We start from the raw sequence: 26,635 nt of genomic DNA on the forward strand, positions 1-26,635 counted from the left end.
CTTTCTAAAATTATTCCAAAAAATTCAAGAAGAGGGATGACTCCCAAACTCTTTTTATGAGACCATTATTACCTTAATTTCAAAACCAAGTAAAGACACAACAAGGGAAGAACACTACAGGCCAATATCTTGATGAACATAGATGCTAAAATTTTTAAGAAAATATTGGCAATCTGGATCTAGCAATACATTAAAAAAAATCATACACCATGATCAGGTGGGATTTATCCCAGGAGCTCAAGGATGGTATAATATTCAAAAATCAATAAATGTAATACACTTAATAAACAAAATTAAAAACAAAATCACATGGTCATATCAATAGATGCTGAAAAAACATTTGATAAAGTTCAGCACCCATTTATGATTAAAATACTCAGCAAATTGGGAGTAGAGGGAGCAATACCTCAACATAATAAAGTCCATATATGAGAAAACTACAGCCAATATTACACTCAATGGGCAAAAATTAAAAGCTTTTCCATAAGATTAGGAAAAAGACAAAGGTGTCTACTTTCACCACCTTTATTCAATATAGTATTGAAAGTTCTAGCCACAGTGATCAGACAAGAAAAAGAAATAAAAAGTATCCAAATTGGGAAAGAGGAAGTAAAACTGTCATTATTCGCAGATGGCATGATAGTGTACATAGAAAACCCTATAGTCTCCACCAAAAAACTACTTGACCTAATAAGTGAATTTGACAAAACAGTGAGATACAGAGTCAATATTCAGAAACTGGCATTTTTATACACCAACAATGAAATATCAGAAACAGAAACTAGGAAAAATTCCACTTACTGTAGGAACAAGAAAAATAAGCTACCGAGGAATAAACTTAACCAAGGAGGTAAAAGACCTGTACTCAGAAAACTAAAGAATACTGTAGAAAGAAATCAAGGAAGGTATGATACAAATAAATGGAAGCATATACCATGTTCACGGATTGGAAAAATTAACATTATTCAAATGTGCATAATACCCAAAACAATCTATAGGTTCAATACAATCTTTTTAAAATGCCCATTGCATATTTCATAGATCTAGAACAAATATTTCAAAAATTTATATGGAACCAAAAATGACCCTGAATAGCCTCAGCAACCTTGAGAAAGAAGAACAAAGCAGGAGGGATCACAATACATTATATCAAACTATACTACAAGGTCACTATAATCAAAACAATCTGATACTAGCATAAGAATGGACACACAGATCAATGGAACAGAATAGAGAGCCCAGAAATAAACTTAGGTCTCTATGGTCAATTAATATTTGACAAAGGGATCAGAAGCATAATTTGGAGTAAAAACAGCATCTTCAATAAATGATGTTGGGAGATCTGGACAGGGACATACAAAAAAAAAAATGAAACTAGAACACCAACTTACACAATACACCAGAATCAACTGAATATGGATAAAAGACTTAACTATAAGTTGTGACAACCATAAAAACCCTAAAAACAGGCAGTAAAATTTCAGTTATCCAATGCATCAATATTTTTACCAATATATCTCCTAAGGCAAGTGATATAAAGGACAAAATAAACAAATGGTACTACATCAAATTAAAAAACATCTGCACAGCTAAAGAAACCATCATCAAAATGAAAAGGGAACCAACTGTATGGGAGAACATATTTGCCAGTGATCTTAGACAAGGGTTTGATTTCCAAAATATATAAATAACTCACATGACTGAATACTAGGAAGTCAAGGAATCCAATTAAAAAATGGACAAAGGACCTAAACAGACACTTCTCCAAGGAGGACATACCAAGGGCCCATAAACATGAAAGGATCCTCAATATCACTAGCCATCAAAGAGGTACAAATTAAAACCACAAGTAGATACCACCTCATACAGGTCAGAATGGCCAACATTAACAAATCTACAAACAACAAGTGCTGGTGAGGATGTGGAGAAAAGGGAACCACAGTGCACTGTTGGTGGGAATGCTGACTGGTGCAGCCACAGTGGAAAACAGTAAAGAGTTTACTCAAAAAACAAAAAATGGAACTGCCTTTTGACCCACCAATTCCATTTCTGGGATTATACCCAAAGAATCCTGAAACACCAATTCAAAAGAACCTGTGCTACTCCTATGTTCCTAGCAGCATTATTTACAATAGGCAAGTACTAGAAATAGCCTAGGTGCCCTTCATTAAATTAGTGGTTCAAAAACTGTGGTATATTTACACAATGGAATTACATGCAGCAAAAAGAAAAAACTACTACCCTTTGAGACAGCATGGGTGAAACTGAAGAATATTATGCTTAGTGAAATAAGCCAAGTGGTGAAAGAAAAATAGCATATGATCTCACCTGTAAGAGGAACCTAATGAACAAAACAAACAAACAAAATAAAAACGCAGACATGGAAACATGAAACAGACTGACAGTGACCATAGGGGAGAGGAGAGGGGCATAAGGGTGGAAAGAAAAGGAAAGGACTAGTCAAAGAACATGTATGAATGACCCGCGGATATGGACAACTGGGTGGGGATTGACTGAGGGAGTTGGGGGTGGGCTGGGTGCAGATGAGCAAAGAGAGAGAAATTGGGACAACTATAATAGAACACCAGTAAAATATTTAATAAAAAATAAAATGTTTTCTAATTTCCTTTGTAATTTCTTATATGAATCATCAATTATTTAGAAGTGTGCTGTTTAGTTTCCAAATACTGGGCTTTTCTTAGATATCTTAATGTAATATATTTCAGTTTAATTTTGTTGTATTCAAAGAATGTACTCTGGTCATCAGCCTTCTAAATTTATTGAGGTTTCTTTTATTGTCAAATATATGGTCATTTTTTATTAATAACATACCATATGCACTTGAAAGGAATACAGTATCTGTCTGGCAGTTGTTGGGCACAACATTCTGTAAATATCAATTTGGACACAGTGGTGCTTGATATTGTCCAGATCCTCAATGTCTTGCTTATATTTTGCCTATTGTTTTATCATTTCCCAAGATTAGAGTATTGAAACCCTTCTATAATTGTGGAATTGTCATTTTCTTTCTTTAAATTTGTCAGTTTTTTTCTTCATGTATTTAGTGGCTCTACTCTTAGGTGCATACACATGCATAATTGTTAAATATCCTTAATGAATTCACTTTTTTGTCATTATGAAACACCCCTCTTTATCTTTGTAAAACTTCTATCTTTAGATCTATTTTAACTGATAATAATATAACTACACCAGCATCCTTATGCTTATTGTTTTCCTAGTGGTTATTTTTGTATCCACTTACTTTCAACGTACCTGTATCTTTAAAATTGTTGTGTTTCTTATATTTAGAATACACTTGAGTCTTAATTTATAATCAGTGCTGGGGATCTCTGGGTTTTTTTTTTCTTTTTTAAAATTTATATTTTATTAGTTATGCTATTACAGCTGTCCTGATTTTTTCCCCTTTGCTCAACGCCATTCAACAACCCTCACTCCTCAGGCAATCTCCCCAAGATTGTTCATGTTCATAGGTCATGCATATAAATTCTTTGGCTAATCCATTTCCTATACTATACTTTACATCCCCATGGTCATTCTGTAACTATATATTTGTACTTCTTTTTTTTTTAAGTATATTTTATTATGTTGTTACACTAGTCCCAATTTTTTTTCTGGTTGCTTCCCTCCACCCAGTACCCCCCTTCCCTCCAGAAATCCCACCCCTCTTAGTTCATGTCCATAGGTTGTGCATGTAAGTTCTTTGGCTTCACCCTTTCCTATATTATTCTTAGCTTCCCCTTGTCTATTTTGTACCAACCAATTATGCTTCTTAATCACTGCACCATTTCCCCATTTCTTCTCCTTCCCCCTCCCAACTAATAACCCTCAAAATTATCCCCATACCTGATTCTGTTGATATTCTGGTTTGCTTAGTTTGACTTTGTTTTTTACTTTTTAGATTCAGTTGTTGATAGTTGTTCATTGTCATTTTAATGTTCATAGTTTTGATCCTCTTTTACTTAAATTAGTCCCTTTAACATTTTATATAATAATGACTTGGTGATGATGAATTCCTTTAGCTTTACCTTGTCTGGGAAACACTTTATCAGCCTTCACATTCTAAATGATAGCTTTGCTGGATAGAGTAATCTTAGCTGTAGGTCCTTGCTTTTCATCACATTGAATACTTCTTGCCAGTCCCTTCTTGTCTGAAAATTTTCTTTTGCAAAATCAGCTGATAGTCTTAGAGACACCCCTTTGTAGGTAACTCTCCTTTTTTCTCTTGCTGCTCTTAAGATTTTCTCTCTATCTTTCACTTTTGACATTTTAATAATGATGTGTCTCAGTGTGGTTCTCTTTGGAGCTAGCTTGTTTGGGACTCTCTGTGCTTCCTGGACTTATATGTCTATTTCCTTCACCAAATTTGGGGAGTTCTTCATTATTTTTTCACATAAGTTTTCAATTTCTTGTTCTTCTTCTTTTTCTTCTGGCATCCCTATAATTTGGATGTTGGCATGTTTAAAGCTGTCTCAGAGGTTCCTAAGCCTCTGCTTGTTTTTTTCAATTCTTGTTTCCTCCTTCTGTACTGGTTGACTGTTTTTTCTTTCTTATGTTCCAAATCACTGATTTGAACCCCAGTTTTCTTCCCTTCACCATTGGCTTCATGTGGATTTTCTTCATTTCATTTAGCATAGCCTTCACTTCTTTCCTTATGCATTTGCCATACTTAAGCATATCTGTAAAGCCTGTGAGGATCTTTATCATCTGTGTTTTGAACTCTACATTTGTTATGTTGGCTATCTCATCTGTTAAGTTGGCTATCTCCTTGTTGTTCAGTTCTCCCACTGGAACCCTTATCCATTCCCTCTTTTGGGCCATATCTCTCTGTCTCCTCATCTTGACAGGCTCCTGTATTTGTTTTCCTCTGTGTCTTAGGTAGAGCTGTCATACCTGTTACATTGTTAAGTGGTGGAGTCTTAAGTATTCATCAGTGCAGGGTGACTCATTTCACCAGATTGTGGTGCTATATGTGGGTGAAGGATTGGGGAGGGAACAATGCTGCTTGCTCAGCACTTGCCCCTTTTCCAGCCACTTCTCCCACTTCCGTATGGGACTGGCACCTCTCTAGCTGTTGCCCTGGCCATTGTTCTCCAAGTGGGCAGGTCTGCAGACATTCTAGACTGTGGGAGCCCTTTAAACAAGCAGACTCTGCTGAGAGAACAGCAGTTTCTTCCCCCACCCCAACCGCCACTGGTTTGCACAGTCAAAAGCAGTGAGGCTTTATTTTCCCAGCGCTGGAACCATAGCTGCATGGTATGGTCTGGGGCTGGAAGTGCTCTCCAAGTGTTCCTCCTTACTTTTTAAAACATGTGACTGGGCTTTCTGCCAGCCTGCCACTGCTGATGCCACCATGCTGTATCCTCTCCACCTTGGCCCATCCCTCTTACCTGTCTAGATGAGTATTTCTTCTTTATATCTTTGTTGTCTTCCATGCATCTCAATTTTCTGGAAGTTTTAGTTGTCTCGAGTTTTGAGATGGTTGTATTCCTTCTTAGTTGTGGAGGGAGATGCAGTATGTCTGTCTAGGCCTCCATTTTGGCTGGAAGTTCTGGAATTTCTGACTTTTAATTGGAGCATTTAGTCTATTAACACTTAATGTTATTATTATGATGATTGGATTTGGATCAACTATTGATTATTTGTTTTCTACTCTTTTTTTTTCTTGAATTCATTTTGATTATTCGAATACATTTTAGAATTATATTTTAACTGTATTATTGGCCCAATCTCTTTGCATTCTTTTCAATAATACTTGATAATATAACATTCTGAACTTTTCACAGGATACTTTAGGTATACATACCAATTCATATAAAATAAATAAACCTTATAACTGTGGAGGAGGGAGAAAATTTTGTCTACTCTCAAGGGTCTTTTGGATGGTCATTAAATAGATTAGTAATGAAAAATGACCAAATTTAATTGAATATATATGTATGAGAACTTGATATACATGGGAAAGTTGGAAACCTCACATACATAAAGAGGTTCAAAGTCAGAAAGGGAAAATGGGGTATTTATGACATTCTGAGCTAAGGATCACCTTGGGGTTTCAGAAAGGAGGAAGTTCATTGCAGGGCAGTTAGAAAAACAGACAGATATTCAGTAATTTGAAGTTTGCCCTACCCTATAAGCCAGGTTATAAGAAGTTATTTCTAGTGCTAACTCTTATTATGGGCAAAGACCTTTAAGGAGACAGGTGAAATTTTCTCATGAGCTTTCAAGGTTTGATGGTCACAACTCAAAATAATTTAAGTGCCAATGTGGTACATTTTGACTAGGCCTATTCTCCTACATACCCAGTTAGGTCCATTAAATGTTCTTATTTTTAATCATCCTTTAGAACCAAAGTGAGACATGTATTTGTCTTCAAAATATTAAATGTCCTAGATTCCTTTGACATTAATAACTCAGGCCTTAATAATAACTTATTGCACATTTTGTGACTACCAACTCTCCTAGACATATAACCATACTCTCCACGATGCTCAGGGATCCTTGTAAGGGTAATTTCTATGGTATAGCATCTGAGAAAGCGGAAGCATTGTGTGCCTTCATTATTTTCAGCATGAGACATCCCATTCAAGAACAGAAGTAGACAGACCCTGAAGAAACCTGTCTATAGACTGGGGACTATGAAGTATCCTGAGGTGAACCCCTCTGCCTAATTGTGAACTATAGCAACTGTATTTTCTGAGTACAGAGAAAATTTATTATGTATGGATGATTAGGAAAGTACTATGAGGTAGATGAAAAATGATGAGGAGCCACAAGGAAGTATGAGTTCAAAGACACCAAAACTACGATTAATAAAAACTGAGGAATAGGGGGGAAAATTGTGTAGGTTATGTGGAAGTTAATTGCAATGGAAATGGAAATGGAAAGATCTATAAAAAGCAGCAGATTCTGAGCAACTGACCAAGTTTCACCCATGGTGAGCTCGGCAATGGTGATGTAATAGCTGTTAGCACTCTTTACCCTTCCCCTTTTAAAAAATCTTCTAAGCACCTGGTAGGACTGCACTTCCAATCTCCACCAGGTGACTATGTCTGGCCAAGTTTTAAGTCTCAATGAGTTCTGAGCAGAGTAGTGTATGTCATTTGTGCGATGGGGCATTTGCTTGCCAAGGTGAGAGTCTACCAATCTTCTCTCTTTCCTGCTGGTACAGAGACCAATAGTGTTCAATATCATGGCTGCTCTATTAGCCCAGGATCCTGAATAACCATGGTGAATAGAGGGTCCTGCTGGCCAGCAAAAAAACAAGTGGTATGAAACAAACAAACAGACACCTTTGTTGTTTTAGGTTTGAGGAATGTTTACTAATGCAGTACTGCTCAATGCATCCTGACTGTCAAAAAGATCTATGAAACCTTGCTTCTGAAATTCTTAAAACTAGCTTGGTTCTAGTTATAGCCCTTGTGAGATTTCTTTGTAAAGCACTTCCTATTCCTGGGTTCTTGAGGGGTCTTTTATGGGGTGAATTGCATACTCACAAATTCATATGTTGAAGTATTAGCCTCCAGTACTGCACAATGTGACTGGACTTGGAGATAGTGTAAATATGTAATTCAGTTAAAATTAGATTACAACGGGGAGACTCTAATCCAAAAGGACTGTGTCCTTTTAAGGAAAGGAAGAGACGCAGGAGTGCACATAGCAGGAAGGCAGCCACATGAAAGCCAGCATGAGAGGTCTCACCAGAAACCAACCCTGCTGGCACCTTGATTTTAAACTGCCAGCATCCAGAACTGTGAGAAATACATTTCTGCTGTGGAAGGCACCCAGTATGTGGTACTCTGAATGGCAGCCCTAGTAGACTAATAATGGATCTATGTCTTCCTGATTGCCTTGTATATCTTTTAATTAATCCTCATTACTTGAGCTTGCCATGAAATTAGTTAAAAAAAAATTCAGTCTACAACTATGTGCTTTAACCATTAAAGAAAATCACCTAAGAAACCAGGAATTACCCAGCAGACACTGAAAAACTATGTAAAAGACAGAAGTGGGGAGCTTTTAAAGCTCTTAAAGGAAGAAAATGGAATATCTGCAACCTAGGACAGATTAATTACACATGGGATTTTCCAACTCTCCCTTGAACATTTATTGATTAGAACCTCAGAGAACAGAGGTGAGGAAGATGAACTGAACAGACATCAGAAAATTTTATAAAGAAGAGATGTGTTAGTAGCCAAATTTTATTGATTTGGGGAAGGGCAAAGACATTCCTTTAAAGAATTCATTTTCAATTTAAAAGTCTGGAAATTTTTTCTCAGCTTCAGGAATGGTAGGGTGGGAGAATGCCCTATTTCATAGCTGTAATTAACACCTACTTGTCAATGACTGCCAAATGCTCATCTCCATTCTATCTTTTCCCCAGGCTCTACACTCCTATTTCTAAAACTATTGGAAAGGTTTCTTCAATGGCCTATAGATCTCAAATTCAGCAGCTTAAAACTAACCTAACAATAATTGCTTACCCACTACCAACACTAGTTCCTCATCTGTGATGCTCAGTCTTTCCTTTTCACACCAACCTGTGTTAGAGAGTGCCATCCCCAAATTCCCCAGAGCCCCTGATTTTCAGGATGGGGAAAGGAAATAATACAGCTTTTAAGGTACTTTGTATATCTATAACTGGTAGCTAGTTTCTTATTTATGCAGATGGTTGAGGCTGCTGCCTGGCTCCAGGGACATGGGAGGAACTTTGACAATAGAGTGATGGTGGAGAGCTCACAAGGCCTGCATGAGATTTCCCACAGGTGGCCATGATTGGTCACCATACCCACTGCTTGACACATCATAGTTAGGATTTAAATGGATGACAGAAGCCATTGTGGGCTGGGCTGTGTGGTTTGAAAGACTACAGAGGGATCCCACCAGCCCGCCATAAGGTTGGGTGTGTAAGGAGGTGCCACGTGGTTCTGGATTAAGAGCATGGAGAACACTGCGACATGAGCAGGACATCCCCCAACCAGGCATGAATGAATGGGAGCTACTGGGAATGCTGAACTGTGATCAGGAATGCTTAGCGATGGACTTCTGCTTTTCTGAAAGACAGTACCTCTGACTGGCATATTATGAAACTGGCCTGGTTTGGCACGGGCCAGCAGGATTTTGTGCCTTTGGGTGTTTTTAAGGGGAGTGGGACCTAGCGGCAGAAACCCACCATTATTCTAAATCTGTAAAACTTTTAAATAAACCCCCTTTCCTTTTCCACCAAGCTTTTGTATTGGGAGTCATGCTTCTTGGCAGTGGGCAATTAGACCCCACAGCTGTTCTAGAACAGCATAGGCTGGGGTTCTGTAACACCTGGAGCAAGTGTCCACAGGACCATCTTTCACTATTAGTGTTAGACCGCCTATGAACAGCAGAGGTTATTTAATCGCAATACCTTTTTTAATTATAAAAGTATATATCACATACTTCTGGCCAAGATGGAGGCATAAGTAAACATGCTGCACCTCCCTCCACAACTAAGAAGGAATACAACTACCTCAAAACTTGAGACAACAAGAAGTTCCACAAAATGGAGCTGCATGGAAGTCCAACAAACAAAGATATAGAGAAAAAATACCCATCTAGACAGGTAGGAGGGGTGGAGCTGGGGCAGAAAGAACATGGTGGGGAGGCAGCAGAACAGTGGCAACAGTGACTGTGGCCACCAGCATAAAGCAGTCACACATTTAAAAAAGTAAGGAGGGACACCTGGGGAGTGATCCCAGCCCCAGACCAGACTGTGCAGCTCATGTCTCCAGTGCCAGAGGAAATAAAGTCTTATAGTTTCTGACTGTGAAAATCAGTAGGGGCTGGGGTGGAAGAAGAAAGTCTGTTTGTTTAGAGGGCTCCCGCGGTCCTAGGACATCCACAGATCCACCCACTCTGAGAACCATACCCAGGACAACAGTTAGAGAGGTGCCAGTTCCAATGGGAAGTGAGAGAAGTGCCTGAAAAAGGGGCAAGTGCTGAGAAAATGGCATTGTTCCCTCTCACATCCTTTGCCCACATACAGTGCCACAATGTGGTGAAATGAGTCACCCTGCACTGACAAATACCCAAGACTCCACCACTTAACAATGTAACAGGTATGACAGCTCTACCTAAGACACAGAGGCAAACACAGGAGCCTGTCAAGTTGAGGAGACAGAAAAGTATGGCCCCAAAAAGGAAAGAAATCAAGCTTCCAGTGGGAGAATTAAGCGATGAGGAGATGGCCAACCTAGCAGATGCAGAGTTAAAAACGCTGATAATAAAGATCCTCACAGACTTGACAGACATGCTTGAGTATGGCAAGCGCAGAAGGAAAGAAGTGAATGCTAAGCTAAGTGAAATGAAGGAAAATCCATAGGAATCTGAATGTGAAGGGAAGGAAATCGGTGTTCAAATCAATGATTTGGAGCATAAGAAAGAAATAAACAGTCGGCCCATACAGAATGAAGAAAAAGAAATTGACAAAAATGAGGAGAAGTTTAGGAACCTCTGGGACAACTTTAAACATCTCAACATCTGAATTATAGAGGTGCCAGAAGGAGAGGAGGAAGAGCAAGAAATTGAAAACTTATGTGAAAAAATAATGAAAGAAAACTTTCCTAATTTGGTGAAAGAAATGGACATACAAGTCCAGGAAGCACAGACATTCACAAACAAGGGAGACCCAACAAGGACCACACCAAGACACATCATAATTAAAATGTCAAAGGTTAAAGATAAAGGGAATCTTAAAATCAACAAGAGAAAAGCAGAGAGTTACCTACAACACAGTGCCTAAAAGACTATCAGCTAATTTCTCAAAAGAAACTTTGCAGGCAAGAAGGGGCTGGCAAGAAGTATTCAAAATGATGAAAGGCAAGGACCTACAACCAATATTATTCTATCCAGCAAAGCTGTCATTTAAAATGGAAGGGCAGATAAAGTGCTTCCCAGACAAGGTAAAGTTAAAGGAGTTCATCATCAGCAAGCTATTATTATATGAAATGTTAAGTCAACTTATTTAAGAAAAATGGTATCAAAACTATTAACATTAAAATTACAAGAAACAACTATCAACAACAGAACCTAAATAAAAATAAAAACATAAACAAACTAAGCAAACAACCAGAATAGGAACAGAATCATAGGTATGGGGATCATTTGGAGGGTTATCGGCTGGGAGGTGGAAGGGGGAGAAATGGGGAAATGGTGCAGGGATTAAGAAGCATAATCGGTTGGTACAAAATAGACAGGGGGAAGTTAAGAATAATATAGGAAAGGGTGAAGCCAAAGAACTTATATGCACGACCCATGGACATGAACTAGGGGGGTGGGATTGCTGCAGCGAAGGATGTACTGGGCAGAGGGCATCAAAGGGAAAAGTAGTTGTGACAACTGTAACAGCATAATCAATAAAATATACTTTTAAAAAAGCACACATCATTGTGAGCAGTAGAGTCAAGTTCACTGAAGACTATTTGAGTGATTTGCTTCTTTTGAAATGGTAACTTTGGCACAGGGAAAAGAGAAGTTTCCAATAGAAAGTAGCTCACAGTAATAATTTTATAAGTGAATAAATGAAGAATAAATAAATGAATGATTTTGGCTCAGACTCAATCAAACTGGGCTGAACTTTATTTTTAACATAAAGGAGTTAGATTTTATAATCTCTCAGTTTCCTCCCATGCTGTTGATTTAATACTAATGACCAAAACTGATCCTGGATGGGACATACAGATAACCACAGCCTAGAGCCAGAATGAATGCTTTGTCTCTGATCCATGACCTGGATGTGATGTTGTAGAGGGATCCTGTATAACAGGTTCTGCTGGATACTGTTTATTTTACATCACATTTGAAGAAGATATAGGGAAACTATTTGTCAACAAGCTCTTTCCAAACAGCCAGGTTATGGGGCTTTTCATATAATTTTTCCATAGCCAGACCCAACGCACCCACCATGCACTTGAGAATGTATGCGAGCTTGGTGGTGGTAGTGGGAAAGCTGTTGAGACCACTGAACTATGAAACGCTTGGCTGTGTTTGCAGTTCTAAGTTTTTCTCCCACATGATGATTTCTATTAAAGTATTATGTAATCTTCTAGGAAATCTCTATGGCTTGAAAGGGCTACAAGAAAATAGGTTGTAGGATAAAAAGAGTATATAAATGGAAAGAGACCGTCAAATGTTCTGGGTTGTGGCTCCGCAAAGGCAAGGAAGATGCCCACTTGCCTCAGCGTGGCTGTACTTGTTTTGGTTATTCCCTAAAGCTTTAGGAGAGTTTGCTTTTCTCCTTAAGTGTTGTTTTTTTCAAATGTATTTCCATAGCTGCTCACCCTACTTCCTGAGAAAGGGAGAACTCGGTAACAGCAAGGCTTTGTCCTTTATTCTTGAACTTGAAAACTTTCACCATCACTAAGTGGTTCACGGCATAGGCTGGTTGAAAACTGATTTGTATAATTCAAATTGCAGTCATTCTGTGTTTCCAGCCAGAAATATGATCCAAACACGTGTTTATGAATCAAATTTGAGGAATTCCAATGAAATAATGGTTGATGTGTCCCTCTCTGACCCTCATTGCCTTGGCATGCCTCTGGTTTATTAACATGCACCTGAGCAACATATCTGTAGGGATGCTAGTTAAAAGGAATCTGCAGCTCAGACTCTAGACATGCAGGAGGTAAGTGTGTCATCCAGCTGGAGAAGTTTAGGAGTCAGATCTTCCTCGTCCAGGTAAGTGAGCCTCCATTTCCTTCAGCACCCTTGTCTGTGGGGACCTACTGACATTGGGCTGCCCTCTGGCCCTCTCTTCTCCCAGATCCTTCCACCTCCCCAAACTGGTCCAGCAGCATCACAAGCTATTTGTGTATGCTGAACCTGATACACACACACACACACACTCTCATATCCATACACTCAGAACACTCCCCTCTCCCCCATAGATCTGTACAGTCAGCACCATATTTCACTCTCAATGGCAGTTGTGGGCAGAGGAAAAGCTCACCAGGAAAACCTCCAAAAGTTTTGGCTAAATACATGTCTAATGGAAAAATGTCTGGGTCTTGGGCTGCATGGACACCAGATACCTGCCTTACCCCAGTTATTCAGAAGTAGCCCAGGGGAGATGTCTCAAAGCTCACATGCACTGTGGGGCCCTTGCTGGGTCTGCAGTTTACTCCACAAGCACCTGAAGCTAACGCAGCAAGGCTGCACAGCCCAGTTTGTCTGAGTTTTAAGCCTCATCCCCATATCTTCTCAGACAGACATCAACAAAATTGTTTTCTTTTGTGGAACTTCCTCTAATATACAAGGAGGGCAACCTACTATGTGCCAGACATCTATGTGTCTTATTGCATACTCTCCTCAAAACCACTCTTTGAGGTTAGATTAACTGTTAGAAATTGAGGCACAAAAGGATGGAGTCACTTGCTCAAGGTCATACAGCTTGTAGGTCCAAGTCCCCCTTATACAATAAGCTTCTTACATTTTTGGCCAGAAGAAACTGTTCATTTACAAAGATTTCTGGAAACTCTCACCTCCTTTCCTAGATGCCTGAATAAAGTGAAAGGAAATAAGATAAAAAGAGGACAAGAAAAAGCTGCCTACCACTCTCCCCTCAAGAGTCTTTTCAAGTTTGTACACAGCTCTTCTCTAGAAACTAAAGCTGAGATTGCAAAGTCTAGACAGACAAGAGAATGTGGCATCACTTAGGACTTTAGAGAACTCCTTGGCTCAGAAGGGCTTATGGTAGGTGGACTTCAATTAAGGTAGACTCAGATTAATAATACCAAACACTTAAATCTGTGCTCATTCTGCTGTTTTAAATATATTATTTATAAAACTCACTTTAACCCTCATGCAACCAAATCTCCATTCCACAGAAAGAAAACTGATGCCCAGAGGAGTTAAATAAATTCCATAAAGCCACACAGCTGGTGAGTGGTAGAGCCAGAACATGAACTGAGGAATATTGCGGTTCTGTCTATGCTCTTGGCCATACCTCACTGCCTCTTGAATGGGAGGCTAGTGGAGCTAGGACCCTTTGAAAGCCAGAAAAATTAAACCACAGATAATTTTGAAGAAAAATTCATACCTAAATGAATTTACTTTATCTTTCTTGAGTCAAAGGCAGCTTTCCTGGCAAGCTGCCCCACATTGTGCCAGCTTAGTTTGAACTCATCATCTCATTCTCACAGACAGCGGGGGTAGGGAGGGGGGGAGAAGAGGGGTCTATGCCTGTCTCTCTATCCAGAGATCGCCTGTGTGCCAGGACAGCATCAGCGCGGACATGTGCTCCACAAAGGAGTGAGTAGAAAGACACCGCACTCTTCTGTTTCCCCATGCCTGCTCCTACTTTCATCCCACCCCTAGCATTTAGGATCAGGGAACAATTCTGAAGTTCAGTGGTGACACTTTCTCAGAAGGAAGACATCCCAGTTTTCTCACAGCTTTTCTGACAAATCCGAATTCAAATGGAGTGTTACTCTTGAGGGTAGGGAAGAAGGGCAGCGGGAGCCCCTGCCAGTTCCCATTCCTTTGTGTGTCATTCATTTGTTCACTCTTTATGTAGCATTAATCCCCACACTGTAGTGATTACTTAGCACCTCTTGCAACTCCCAGTACCACACACTGGGCCCTACGGTGATGGCGGGAGTTGCTAAGAGAGAAATCCCAGCCTCAACAGGCAACTAGGTAGCAAAGTTAGTTATCAAAAGGGATAGAAAGATGAGAAGAGGGCAAAAAAATTCTAGCATAAAGGATTGGGGAATTTAGGATCTAAGGCCAGCAACAAGAATGCACCATAGAGGGACAAATCAAATGCAAAGTTAAGTCTCTGCTAGGAAACTGTTGCTATCGACTGCTGGCTGGAAAAAGCAATGAGATGACAACTTTTCCGTATCTTTAGGGTATGGAGCTACATGGAAAAAATTATATTCAATAAATAAATAACTTCTCTGACAGTCTGTGTCTTTACAATAAAAACAACAGGGAGGAAACATGGGGAGTTGATAATGTACCTGAGAGGTCCCAAGGACCAAAAAGGCCAATACAGAGATATGAACCCTGATGCCTGGGTCCAGAGGGTCTCTGCTCTTAACCACTATACACTGTCTCTTCACAAAATGAGTACAACAATTCTGAGCACATTAGGTCATTAGGAGACTCAATTAGAAAAAGTACCTAAAAAACACCCATCAATGTGATTAGCTCGAAGTCTGCGCTCCGAATTTTTTTTTTTTTTTGGATCCCTCCATGCCTCTCTCATTCACTCTATTCCTAAAAGATGTGCTGCTGCAGCAGCAGGATGCCAAATGAGAATATCACCAGAGTAGGAGAGAAAACCAGAGACAAAGAAGTTGGGAGGAGAGAGGGAGAGGTGACAACAGGGAGTAGCAGCTAGAAGCAGAGTCCCTGGAGCCAGGGTGCCACGTTTCAGATCTCATCCCTGGCCCATCATGACCTTTTGGATCTTTAAGGTGAGTGGGAGGTGAGGAGGGGTGGGGGTTATAGAGACCTTGTTAGCATTGCCTTATTGTTTATTCAGCAAATTGATCCAGGAAAACCAAGACAGAATATAAAAACAATCTGCCCACAATAAATAACATAGGTCCATATTTAATAGCAACTGCCTATTAAGAGAAAGCCAACCACCATGTCATATCCCTGAGCTGATATGATATAAAGATAATAACCAGCTTGCATGGAGTACTCACTATATGCTGGGCACTCACTGTCTCACTATACTAAGAGCTTAATATGAATTTTCCAGTGACTCTAAAGCTAAGGAATATCACCATTTTGATTTTATGGAAATGAAGCAAAGATACAATCAGAATCTTTCCTGAACCAGTACATTGGACTTGGCCAAGCCAGTCAATCTTGATTTATAGAAAGAACGCTGACTTCACTACTAACTGTAAATGAGCCCAGTCTCCCTATTGGCAACATGAGTTCTTTGCCAGCCCTCCCAGCTCCATAAGTTGAAAATTCAAAAAGAAAAGAGATTGGAACAAGACAGACCAGAGTACCCATGTCCAGTCAGTCATCAGCTAGGAAGTATGTCCTTATTCAGTTTACAGTATTTTAACTTGCTTTGCTTTATTTTCTCCTTCTGTGAAATGTAGATATTAATTCATTCATCATAGTAAAATATAAAGATTTAATAAAATTATAAATGTAAAGGTGGTCCTACACAAGGCCAGGAAATAGTAGTGGCACCTTTCTTCCTACTGTGATTTTTGGCCCTGAGATTCAGTTGGAGATACCAGCTATCATTTTAAAGCCATTTATTTGGATTTTGTCTCTACTCCCTTTGCTTGTCATTAAAAGTATGTTCTGGTGATTAGAGCCATAAATTAAAATATTAAGCAAGAGGGAAAAATAAATGGGACAAGAAACTTGGAGAATCATATATATTAATGTTGTGACGGTTCTGGAGAAGTACTTTCTCCTTAGTGAGAAGGAAACTCTTTAGTAGATAATGGCCTGTGGAGTTGTCACATGTAACCCACAAATCACAGGTCACTTTCTAGATGACTCAGACTTTCTGCTGAAAGAGCATGCTTATGACTGCTGCCCTTGAGAAGGTCCTTCTTCAATGAAAGGGTGAGTTCAAGGCCCTTAGCTCAAAATACAACTGGACTTCATTAAATACCAGTTGCTTTCAAACTGCTTTCTAAATCTGGCCCTGGGGCTTCTCTGGTTTCATGTAGGAATGCAGAAGTGCCCAGCACACACTTAATACTCACTGTGCTATGGGTGACCACAGAGTGACTCTGGAGTGACGTGTGGGTAAATCCCCCAGAGCCAACACAACAACAGCTCTGCCCATTAGAGGTCAGGGCATTGCCCTAAGCAGATACTTTGGTTACTGGATTATTATAATTTTATTTCAAAATTATCATTTTAAAAATGTCCAAGTGGAAGCAATTAAACTTTGGGAAAGTTAGACAAATGTTGCTAGCAATAAAACCCCAACCAGTCAAGCTGCAATTGGCTCTACACACAAAACCTAGACAAAAATTCAGGGTGAGGTCAGATTCTCAAGTTCAGAGCAGCAAAGTTAAATGTTTTCACTGGTAATTAATAAGGACTATTTCTCTGCAAAAATTTTTGTATCATAAGGTTTCCAATGGTGAAATAGTATGTCACCCTGGCCAGATGGCTCAGTTTGTTGGAGTGTTATATCGTATACCAAAAGGTTGCAGGTTCTAGCCCCCATTGGGCACATATGGGAGACAACGAATCGATGTCTCTCTCTCTCTCTCTCTCTTTCTCTCTCCCTCATCAATAAACATATCCTCCAGTGAAGATTTAATTTAAAAAAGAAATAGTATGTTCTGTGAAAACTAAAGAGTTAGTATTAAGAAAGTCATTTCTAGATTTCTCTAATAACTTATGAAGGAAAGTTTGAGTAATTACCTCAGAATGGGTTGCCAAGAGGTGGTTATTGTTATTACAGATGATCACTTTCTGTGGTATTACCAGTTGTGGGGATTTCAGTAAACAAATCCTCCTGAAGAACTCAGATATAAATGAAATAATATTATGCCTGGGAAATTAACTATGATGTGAACACATTGTAGCTAAGAGAAGCTATCTTAATAGGTGGAATAGATTCCCAGACAAGGACACTTACTTATTCTATTGTAACAAGATCAAAAATAGAAAAATATCTAAAGAAATAATGAGCAAGGGAAAAGAAACCTCAGAGACTAATCTAGCCCAGTCTGAGGAAAGTTTACAGTCCTTGTTCTATATGTATCTTCATTTTAGATCAAGATGAATTGACTTCTCTCAACCTAAAGGCAAAACAAAACAAAACAGAACAAAAAACAGTAGTTCTCACACATCACCAATCATCTGAGGCACTTATTAGAAACATAGATCCCTAAGTTCCCCTCCTAGAGAGTCTGGGTCAGTAGGTCTGGGATGGGTATGAATATCTGAGGAGTCATCAAACCCACCAGGGCACTGATGAGGCACAGGGCTTGAGGTCCACACTCTGAGGAACCAAATACATGAACCCTACAGCAATCTGGAGTCCAGGCTCCCCTGGCTACTTTCTGACGACTAGGCTTTTGGTGACTTTTACCCAGAGGGATAGTATGTGCTGGCCTGATGAATAGTATCTTGTCCATAGGCTAAAGGTTATTATTAGTCATGAATAAATTAAATTCTGAGTTCATATACTGGCCTCCTTCACTTGGTGATTCTACCCTGGTGTCTTGGATTATTTTTCAATAGCTTTTATTCCCTCTACACTAGCTATTTTTGCATAAAGTCCTCATGATAGAATATTATGTGTCAGGTGAATTAAATAATCAATTGTAAAAGGGGAAAGATAGAAAACATAATGGTTGCATATCTTTTTGCTAAGCACAATCTCCAAAAACAAAATAAGAAAACTAGAGGCAATAAAAGAGTGCTTTAGTTAGGTTCGATTTTATAAAAATTTAAAACTTATAAAAAATAATAGATATCATAATCTTTTAAAAATGTAAGTGACAGAATGGGAGAAAATACTTGATTTTTATCCAATATTTGGAAGTTTAAAATGTGCATAATTTAGTGAGTTCCTACAAACCAATTAAAAATAAAAACAAGTCATTCCCAAGAAAAATTTACAAGACTCAATATTTGTCTACAATAATTGAGACATACTTATAAAAATTATTGGAGATGAAATTCAAATTTAACTGGGTGTCCTGCATTGTTTTTAAGCCTGGTAACCCTAAAAGGATACAAACTTCCAATTTACAGCATGAGAAACATTAATGATCCACAATCATTGAAAAGATGCTTGATATTACCATGCAGATTAAAACAAACATGAGTAATCTTTTTTTGCTCATTAAATTGGAAAACAATGTCCCTTGTTGATGTAATACCAAGAAATATGCCTTCAATATACTGTCTGTAGAAATGTAAGCCCACAGAGACTTCCTAGAAAATATTTGCAGCCATAGTATAAGAACTTAAATTAAGGTCCAATATTATGTTCTACCTTGATGTTTGGTAAAAGGGGGAGGGCCTCGAGTGGGTTAGCTGCAAGTCCCCTCCCCAATCTGACCCCCTGGATAAGGTCCCCTAGCCAATAATCTTTCTTATCAAGGGGACCAGGCACAGTTCCTGATCATTCCTGTGTAGTGGGTTTCAGCCCCTGCCAGCCTTCCCCATTAGCCTTGAAAACACACTCCTGCCTGCAGCCCCATCAGGACCCTCAGCTCCCTGGAGACGTGTCATTGATATCTCACCACACTAATGCCGTCATTGAGAAGGGCCTCCCTGAAGATCATCATGTACAGTGCCTCAAACAAACCAATCTCATCACCCAGTGGGAACCAAGAGGTACTCCATCCTCTCAACATTACATAGTCTGCTTTTCACACCCTTAATTGTTTACTCCGAATGCACCCTTATGTGACCTTGCATTGTGTGCAGTGTTCTTCCTCACCCTGGGGCTTTGGCTGATAAACTGTTATTGATCTCAACTGTTTAGTATCAGGTGTCATTCCCTAATCCTCTGTCACCTCTCCCCTTAACCCTATCTTTTATTTAACTTTATCATCTAATGCATCATGTTAAAAAATTAATAAGCATACAGAGGGAATGAGGTTGAGATCCTGTGAAGGAGAGAAAATAAACATGTAAGCCATAGCTTACCCCAGTGTATAAGCCCAGATTAGCCTTTAGAGACAGTTTCTGTTTGCTAAGTGAAAAACTGAATATAACTACAGAATGATTTGCTCTCTTTCTTTTTTTGCTCTTTAAAGTAGTTGAGTATTGAATGACAAGCAGTATTTGTGAGCAATTATCCTAAGGGAAGTCACCTAGACTTGGGCCATACTGCATTGACGGAAGTCAATCTCTGTCCTGCTGTGGCTCAGTCCTGCTCAGCCTTCCCCATTAGCCCTGAAAACACACTCCTGCCTGCAGCCCCATCAGGACCCTCAGCTCCCTGGAGACGTGGCATTGATATCTCACCACACTAATGCCGTCATTGAGAAGGGCCTCCCCGAAGATCATCATGTACAGTGCCTCATTCACTCGTGCCTCCTCAAACACAGCCAGCACAGCCACCGGGTCCACAGCCGAGATCAGGCTGCCAAACAGCAGGTTCTGAAGCAGGTCGATGTCGCTGAGGCCGAAGACCTCAATCTGACAGATGAAGTAGAGAGAGAGGCCAATGCCAAAGGCGTTGATCAGGGCACCCAGGCCTGCCCACCAGAGGATGGACCCGATGTTCTCAAAGAAGGGCCGGGTGGGCAAGAAGTAACCGCTTTCCAGGATGATGGGTGGAAGGAGATACAAGAAGTAGATGCTTGAATCCATGACTGGAGGTGATTTGTGGTCTGTGCCAAAAATGATGGCACCCACCAGAGCCCCAACAATGATGAGGAGGCAGCTTTCTGGCATGAGGCCTGGCAGTCTGTGGTAAAGGTGGAAGCCTGGGGAGGGAAGAAAACCACATTTATCTGTCCACTAGTAATAATAGTGTTCTGGCCACTAAGATATCAGGATATGAGTGTACAAGTCTTTTAAAGCCAAGCAGATGGAACCCTGGTCAAGCTGTCTGTCCTCTCTGAGCCTCAGCACCCATGTGTAGCAGGAACTAGAAGTGTTGTAGGGGCTTTCCACAAGACCAAGCACTTAACATGCCAGCATCAGTATGGGCCACAGAATCAATGTTCTCAGCCAGTAGTCCTTGCTCCCTTCCTGCTGTCCCCATTTTACAGGATCTGAGGCACTTGAGAGAAGAGAGTGGGACTGTCTGGTTTCAGGCAAAATCCGCATTTAAAGCTCATGCAGAGTCTTTCAGCCTTGCCTAAACCTCAGCTTGTTTATCTTACTTCCCTCTCTGTGAAACAAATAAACAACAATTAAAAGTCCTTTATTTTGTTTTCCTTATTTAATCAATGATATTGCCATCCAGTCAGTCACTTAAGAGGGAAGTCAAGTCCCATTCTCGTGAACTCTTCCTCATCACCTTTTTTTTAATACAATCAGCTCCCTATTTCACCAGTAATGTCTCTCAGTAGATATCCCTAAAGTCCATCCTCTCCTCTCCAATTCTACAGCTACCACCCTTACTTAGGACCCCCCATTTCTACTCCTAATTACTGCATTGTCTTCCCAATTTTTTATCTCACCCTTAAGCCCTCCACTCACCAGTTCACTTCACATCTTGCTGCCAAATGACTTTCCTACACCATGTGTATCTGATGGTCTCATTTCCCACCTATGACTGTGAAGGTACACAATGCTTCTGATGCATTCTGCACTAACAGTATTTGTTGAGCATCCCTGCTAATCAGCCTACTGGGAAGTACTGTGAGGTGGAGGATCAAACATGTTTTCTACAATTCCAACTCTTGACAAAATTTTAGAAACAAAATAATAACAAATAAGAAAACAAAAAACAATACAATGCAGAAGCATACAATAACATGCTTACTGCATATGCAGCAAATACAGTAAGTGAGCAGAGCACAATGGGTCCCCCGGGGGCACCCTCGAAGCCAATACCCCCACCAGCTCTATCTTTATACCCCCTACTTTACAGCCAGCCACACACTTTCACTATGGAGAACCCCTTTCTTATCTTCATATACTATTTTTGATACCTAAATTATTTTTTGTTCAAACTTTTTTGGGTCTGCTCAATCTTTGATGTTAAGCTTTTCCTGATCTCTTCCAAAAAGAAATAATATGTCGGGACTTCTGGCCAAGATGGAAGCCTAGACAGATACACCGCATCTCCTTCCACAACTAAAAAGGAATACAGCCACCTCAAAACTAGAGACAACCAGAAGTTCCAGAAAATTGAACTGCCTAGAAGTCCAACAAACAAAGATAGAAAGAAGAAATACTCATCCAGACAGGTAGGAGGGTAGGAGCCAGGGTGGAGAGAACACAGTGTGGTGACAGCAGCAGCAGCCCAGCAGAAAGCACAGTCAAACTTTTAAAGTTGGGAGGGACACCTGGGGAGCACTCCCAGCACCAGACCAGATGGCACAGCTCATGGTTCCAGTGCAGAAGAGAATAAAGCCTCATTGCTTCTGACTATGCAAACCAGTGGGGGTCTCTCAGGAGAGTCTGCTTTTTTAAAGGGCCCCCATGGTCCTAGAACATATGCAGACCCACCCACTCTGGGAATGACAACCAGGGCAAGAGCTAGAGAGGCATAGGTCCCATACAGAAGTGGGAGAAGAGCCTGGAAAAAGGGCGAGTGCTGAGCAAGCAGCATTGTTCCCTCACAAACCCTTCCCCCACATACAGCACCACAACATGATGAAACAGGTCGCTCCATACTGATGAATACCTAAGGTTCCTCCCCTTACAATGTAGAAAGTGCAACAGCTCTACCTAAGACACAGAGGAAAACAAATACAGGAGCCTGTCAAGATGAGGAGACAGAGAGGTATGGCCCAAAAGAGGGAATGGATTGAGGTTTTAGTGGGAGAACTAAGCTAGCCAACCTAACAGACATAGAGTTCAAAACACTGTTGCTAAAGATGTTCACAGACTTGATAGATATGCTTAAGTATGGCGAACACATAAGGGAAAAAGTGAAGGCTATATTAAATGAAACGAAGGAAAATCCACACAAAACCAATGGTGAGGGAAAGTAAACTGGAGTTCAAATTAGTGATTGGAACATAAGGGAGAAAAAAAAACAGTCAACGGGTACAGAAGGAGGAAACAAGAATTGAAAAAAATGAAGAGAGGCATAGGAACCTCTGGACAACTTTAAATGTGCCAACATCCGAATCATAGGGATGCCAGAAGGAGAAGAGGAATTGCAAGAAATTGAAAGCTTATGTGAGAAAATAATGAAGGAAACTCCCCAAATTTGGTGGAGGAAATAGACATACAAGTCCAGGAAGCACAGAGAGTCCCAAACGAGTTAGACCCAAGGAGGACCACACCAACACACATCACAATTAAAATGCCAAGGAGCAGCAAGAGAAAAGAAAAGAGTTACCTACAAAGGGGTGCCTCTAAGACTATCAGCTGATTTCTCAAAAGGAACTTTTCAGGCAAGGAGGGACTGGCAAGAAATATTCAATGTGATGAAAAGCAAGGACCTATAACCAACATTACTCTGTCCAACAAAGCTATTATTTAGAATGAAAGGGTAGATGAAGTGCTTTCCAGACAAGGTAAAGCTAAAGGAGTTGTTCATCACCACGCCATTATTATATGAAATATCAAAGGGATTTACTTAAGAAAAAGAAGATCAAAACTATGAACATTAAAATGACAACAAACTCACAATTATCAGCAACTGAATCTAAAAAATAAAAACAAACTCCAACTAAGCAAACCAGAATAGGAACAGAATCATAGATATGGGGATCATTTAGAGGGTTATCAGCTTGGAGGGGGAAGAGGGAGAAATGGGACAATGATACAGGGATTAAGCATAATTGGTTGGTACAAAATACACAAGGGAAAGTTAAGAATAATATAGGAAAGCATGAAGCCAAAAAACTTGTATGCATGACCCATAGACATGAACTAATTAGGGTGGTACTGTTGGAGGGAACGGGGGTACTGGGCATAGGGGAGCAAAGGGAAAACAAATCGGGACTACTGTAACAACAAAATCTATTAAATATACTTTAAAAAAGTAATAATGTAATAACATGTCTTCCTCTGAATTATAACATTTTGTCTGTACCTGTTTATTAACAACATTGATCTTTTTCTACCATTTTTTGTGCATGACTTTTGCCCCCTACTAAACCCTAAACTTCTTGAACTCATGCAGAATAATAGATACCTTTATATCTTCTAAAGCATAACAGCCACTCTCTTTGTTGGAAGAATTTATGTGTTGAATGAATGAATAAATAGATTAAATATTCATCACAAAAGATTTTACATGGGAAGTAGAAGTGGAATAGGTTGTTAGGGAATGATTAAGACTTACATGGTTAGACAACAGAATGGAAGACATTTTAGGTGGAGAGAATTCCAGAAAAAAATAGAGACAGGAATGGTCCAGCTGGGTATGTTTGACATTTATTGAGATCCACCTAGCTAGAGCAAATTTTGAATAGGGAAGAATATTGGGAGAAGAGTTAGAAAATGACTTTTAAGCCAAACAATGATGGCCTTGAATTCAAACATAAGAAATGTAGGTTTTTCCTACAGACTATGAAGAACCATTAAATGTGTTCTTAGGAAATTTTTAGGTTCAGCCATCCAAAGAGTATATAGGTTTCTCTGACCACAGCTTTGAACTTCTCCATGCACTAGAGCAGGCAGATTAATACAATGGCATATCATTAATATCACGACACATTATCCCATACCATACACCTAGCCCACTGGCTTCAAGATCAATTTAAGGCCTCCTTCTAGAGTCCTGCACTCTGTATTTCTGAATAAGAACTTTTGCTTCCTCTTCCCTCCTTCTTCTTTCTCCTTCTTCTTCTTCTTCTTCTTCTTCTTCTTCTTCTTCTTCTTCTTCTTCTTCTTCTTCTTCTTCTTCTTTTTCTTTCTTCTTCTTTTCCTCCTCCTCCTCCCTCATCTTCTTCATCTTGTAGAACTTATTTTAACCACAGTAAAGTTTTTTAAATGTAAAAGAAGTAGAAGAACCCACAGTGTAATTTTATCAGGACTTTTGTCTCCCAAGTTTGGTCCTGCTCCCCAGAATCCAGTTTCCTGAAGTGAATTCAACACCCACCTGCCTTAAACTAAGTTGCACCCACACAGCAGAAGTAAAAGAGGCTTCATGCCTGTTAGTAAGGCACAGTAAAGGACAGCCTACCTTCATTTTATATTTCACAACTATTCTCCCCTTTTATGATGGGTGATAGAATCAGTCACTTTGAGACCTTATAGTTCCAATGCATGAAACTTAAATGGCCTCAAATAGCAAAGTCCTACTTATAAGTCAAAGGCAGCCTTCCTTTCCATTTTGCCTAATGATTCAGAAAAATCCTTCTATAAAGTTACAAGGGGTGGAACTGAAATAAAAGATAAACAACAAAGTCTGAAGTGATTTTGTATTATCTTTGTTCCAAAATATCATTCTTTTACAACATGCAGTTGAATGTTTTAAAAAATATTGGGGAGAGTTGTGATACTTTTTTCTGTCACAGTGCCTATCAGGCAGTGCTAGGTTCACCTGTCTTACCCATTAAACTAGGTCCCTTGAGGCTGGGGACCATGGTCATTTCCACACATTGCAAAAGTATTCAGTAACTGTGGCTTGATAGAGTGACTGAATAAAAGAATGAATAATAATTATTATTATCAATTACATTTTGATCAAGTTTCATAATATAGAATCTACAAAAAGTCTATCTTGTCTTAAAGTTTTATATATATATATATTTTGGCCCCAGGTGAATGAGCCACCATATATAAAACTACAAGCCCAGTACTTGGCACCTAGCATATATTCAATAAACATGGCCTTCTTTTTTTGTACAATGTAAAAATAATCTGAATTCCTAAAGACTAGCAAAAATGAAATTGTACTTGAATACACACAATTCACCTGATAACCTATTAAAGTTATTTTCTTTTTCTAAAGTATATTGAATTATCTCAACATGAAAATCAAGAATACTTAAACCACTACAACACTCTAAACTTCTACACAAAGTGAGTCTGGGCACATATAATACCTCTAACGAACAACCTATGTTTTATGCTAATGTAAAACCAAGATAAAACATGTCCTTTCTGCACTGAAATGTTTATTGACATAGAACATAAGCTTCTCTTCCATTAGAAAATCATTATTTGCTCCCAAGAAAAATCTTTAAAATAATTTCACTGATGAACAAACTGAGACTTAGAAAAACAAATTGACTAGCTAGGCAGTGTCAGATCTGGTTCCTGACACCCAGAACAACTCTACCCATTACTTTGAAGAAGAAAGGATGATTAGAGTGATGAGAATCTCTAGCATTGTTTACAAAGGAAAATCTAGGTTCTACGTAAGATCACCTTGGATGTTCTCAGTGGCCATGTGGTTTTCTCAAAGGTATTAGTCCCTTAGCTCTGAACTGAGAATATTATCCCTTTAGAAAACCATTTTTACTTGATCACTTCTTAGAAATGATGTGGGAACCTGAGTGTAATTTAAGCATTTGACAAATTACACAAGAGTTCTTCAAGCTAACAATTTCCATTTAATATTTATACCTTACTAGGTCAAAATGAATAGCACTTTTGAAGGAGTCAGTACCCCAACACCCATGAGGAGTCAAATGAGTAGGCAGAGCCCCCAGTCCTGATGCCAAGGTATTAATTGCCAGGTCTCATAGCTCAGCCCATACCTCACTTCCATTCTAGAGGTAAAATAGAAATGAGTACCATGGATTGTAATAAAGCAATTTATCTACTCAAATAACAAATTTCATAACTGAAGCAAAGGTTATGTTATGCATGATAATTAAGATAATTATATCAAGTTTTCACTTTCAAATAAGCTGGTTTTAAGGAGACAAGGGGGTGGAGTTAGGAATTAGATGGTCACAGAGTGTAAACCATCACATTGGCTTTTGGCACAAAGAATCTTGATTAGAATTTAATTCATTAACCTGAATTCACTTTATTCACAAAGAAAAGCACACGTGCCCCACTGGATTCATTTGGCTCAGTTGTCAATCAATATCAT

The 26,635-nt window shown here is 39.3% G+C and overlaps 1 protein-coding gene across 2 annotated transcripts in view; it reads right to left on the reverse strand.

Annotated features, from left to right (window-relative positions):
- Window positions 1-26,635, reverse strand: part of SLC9A4 (solute carrier family 9 member A4) — a 77,003-nt gene that overhangs the window by 49,267 nt on the left and 1,101 nt on the right. For both annotated transcript variants that reach the window (XM_090280370.1, XM_090280371.1), the window contains exon 2: window positions 19,978-20,441. In XM_090280370.1, coding sequence (XP_090136496.1) covers window positions 19,978-20,441 — 464 coding nt within the window. The remainder of the gene's footprint in view (window positions 1-19,977; window positions 20,442-26,635) is intronic.

The sequence above is a fragment of the Furipterus horrens genome, unplaced genomic scaffold (assembly GCF_987537825.1).
Source record: "Furipterus horrens unplaced genomic scaffold, mFurHor1.1.pri manual_scaffold_6, whole genome shotgun sequence".
Lineage (NCBI taxonomy): Eukaryota > Metazoa > Chordata > Mammalia > Chiroptera > Furipteridae > Furipterus > Furipterus horrens.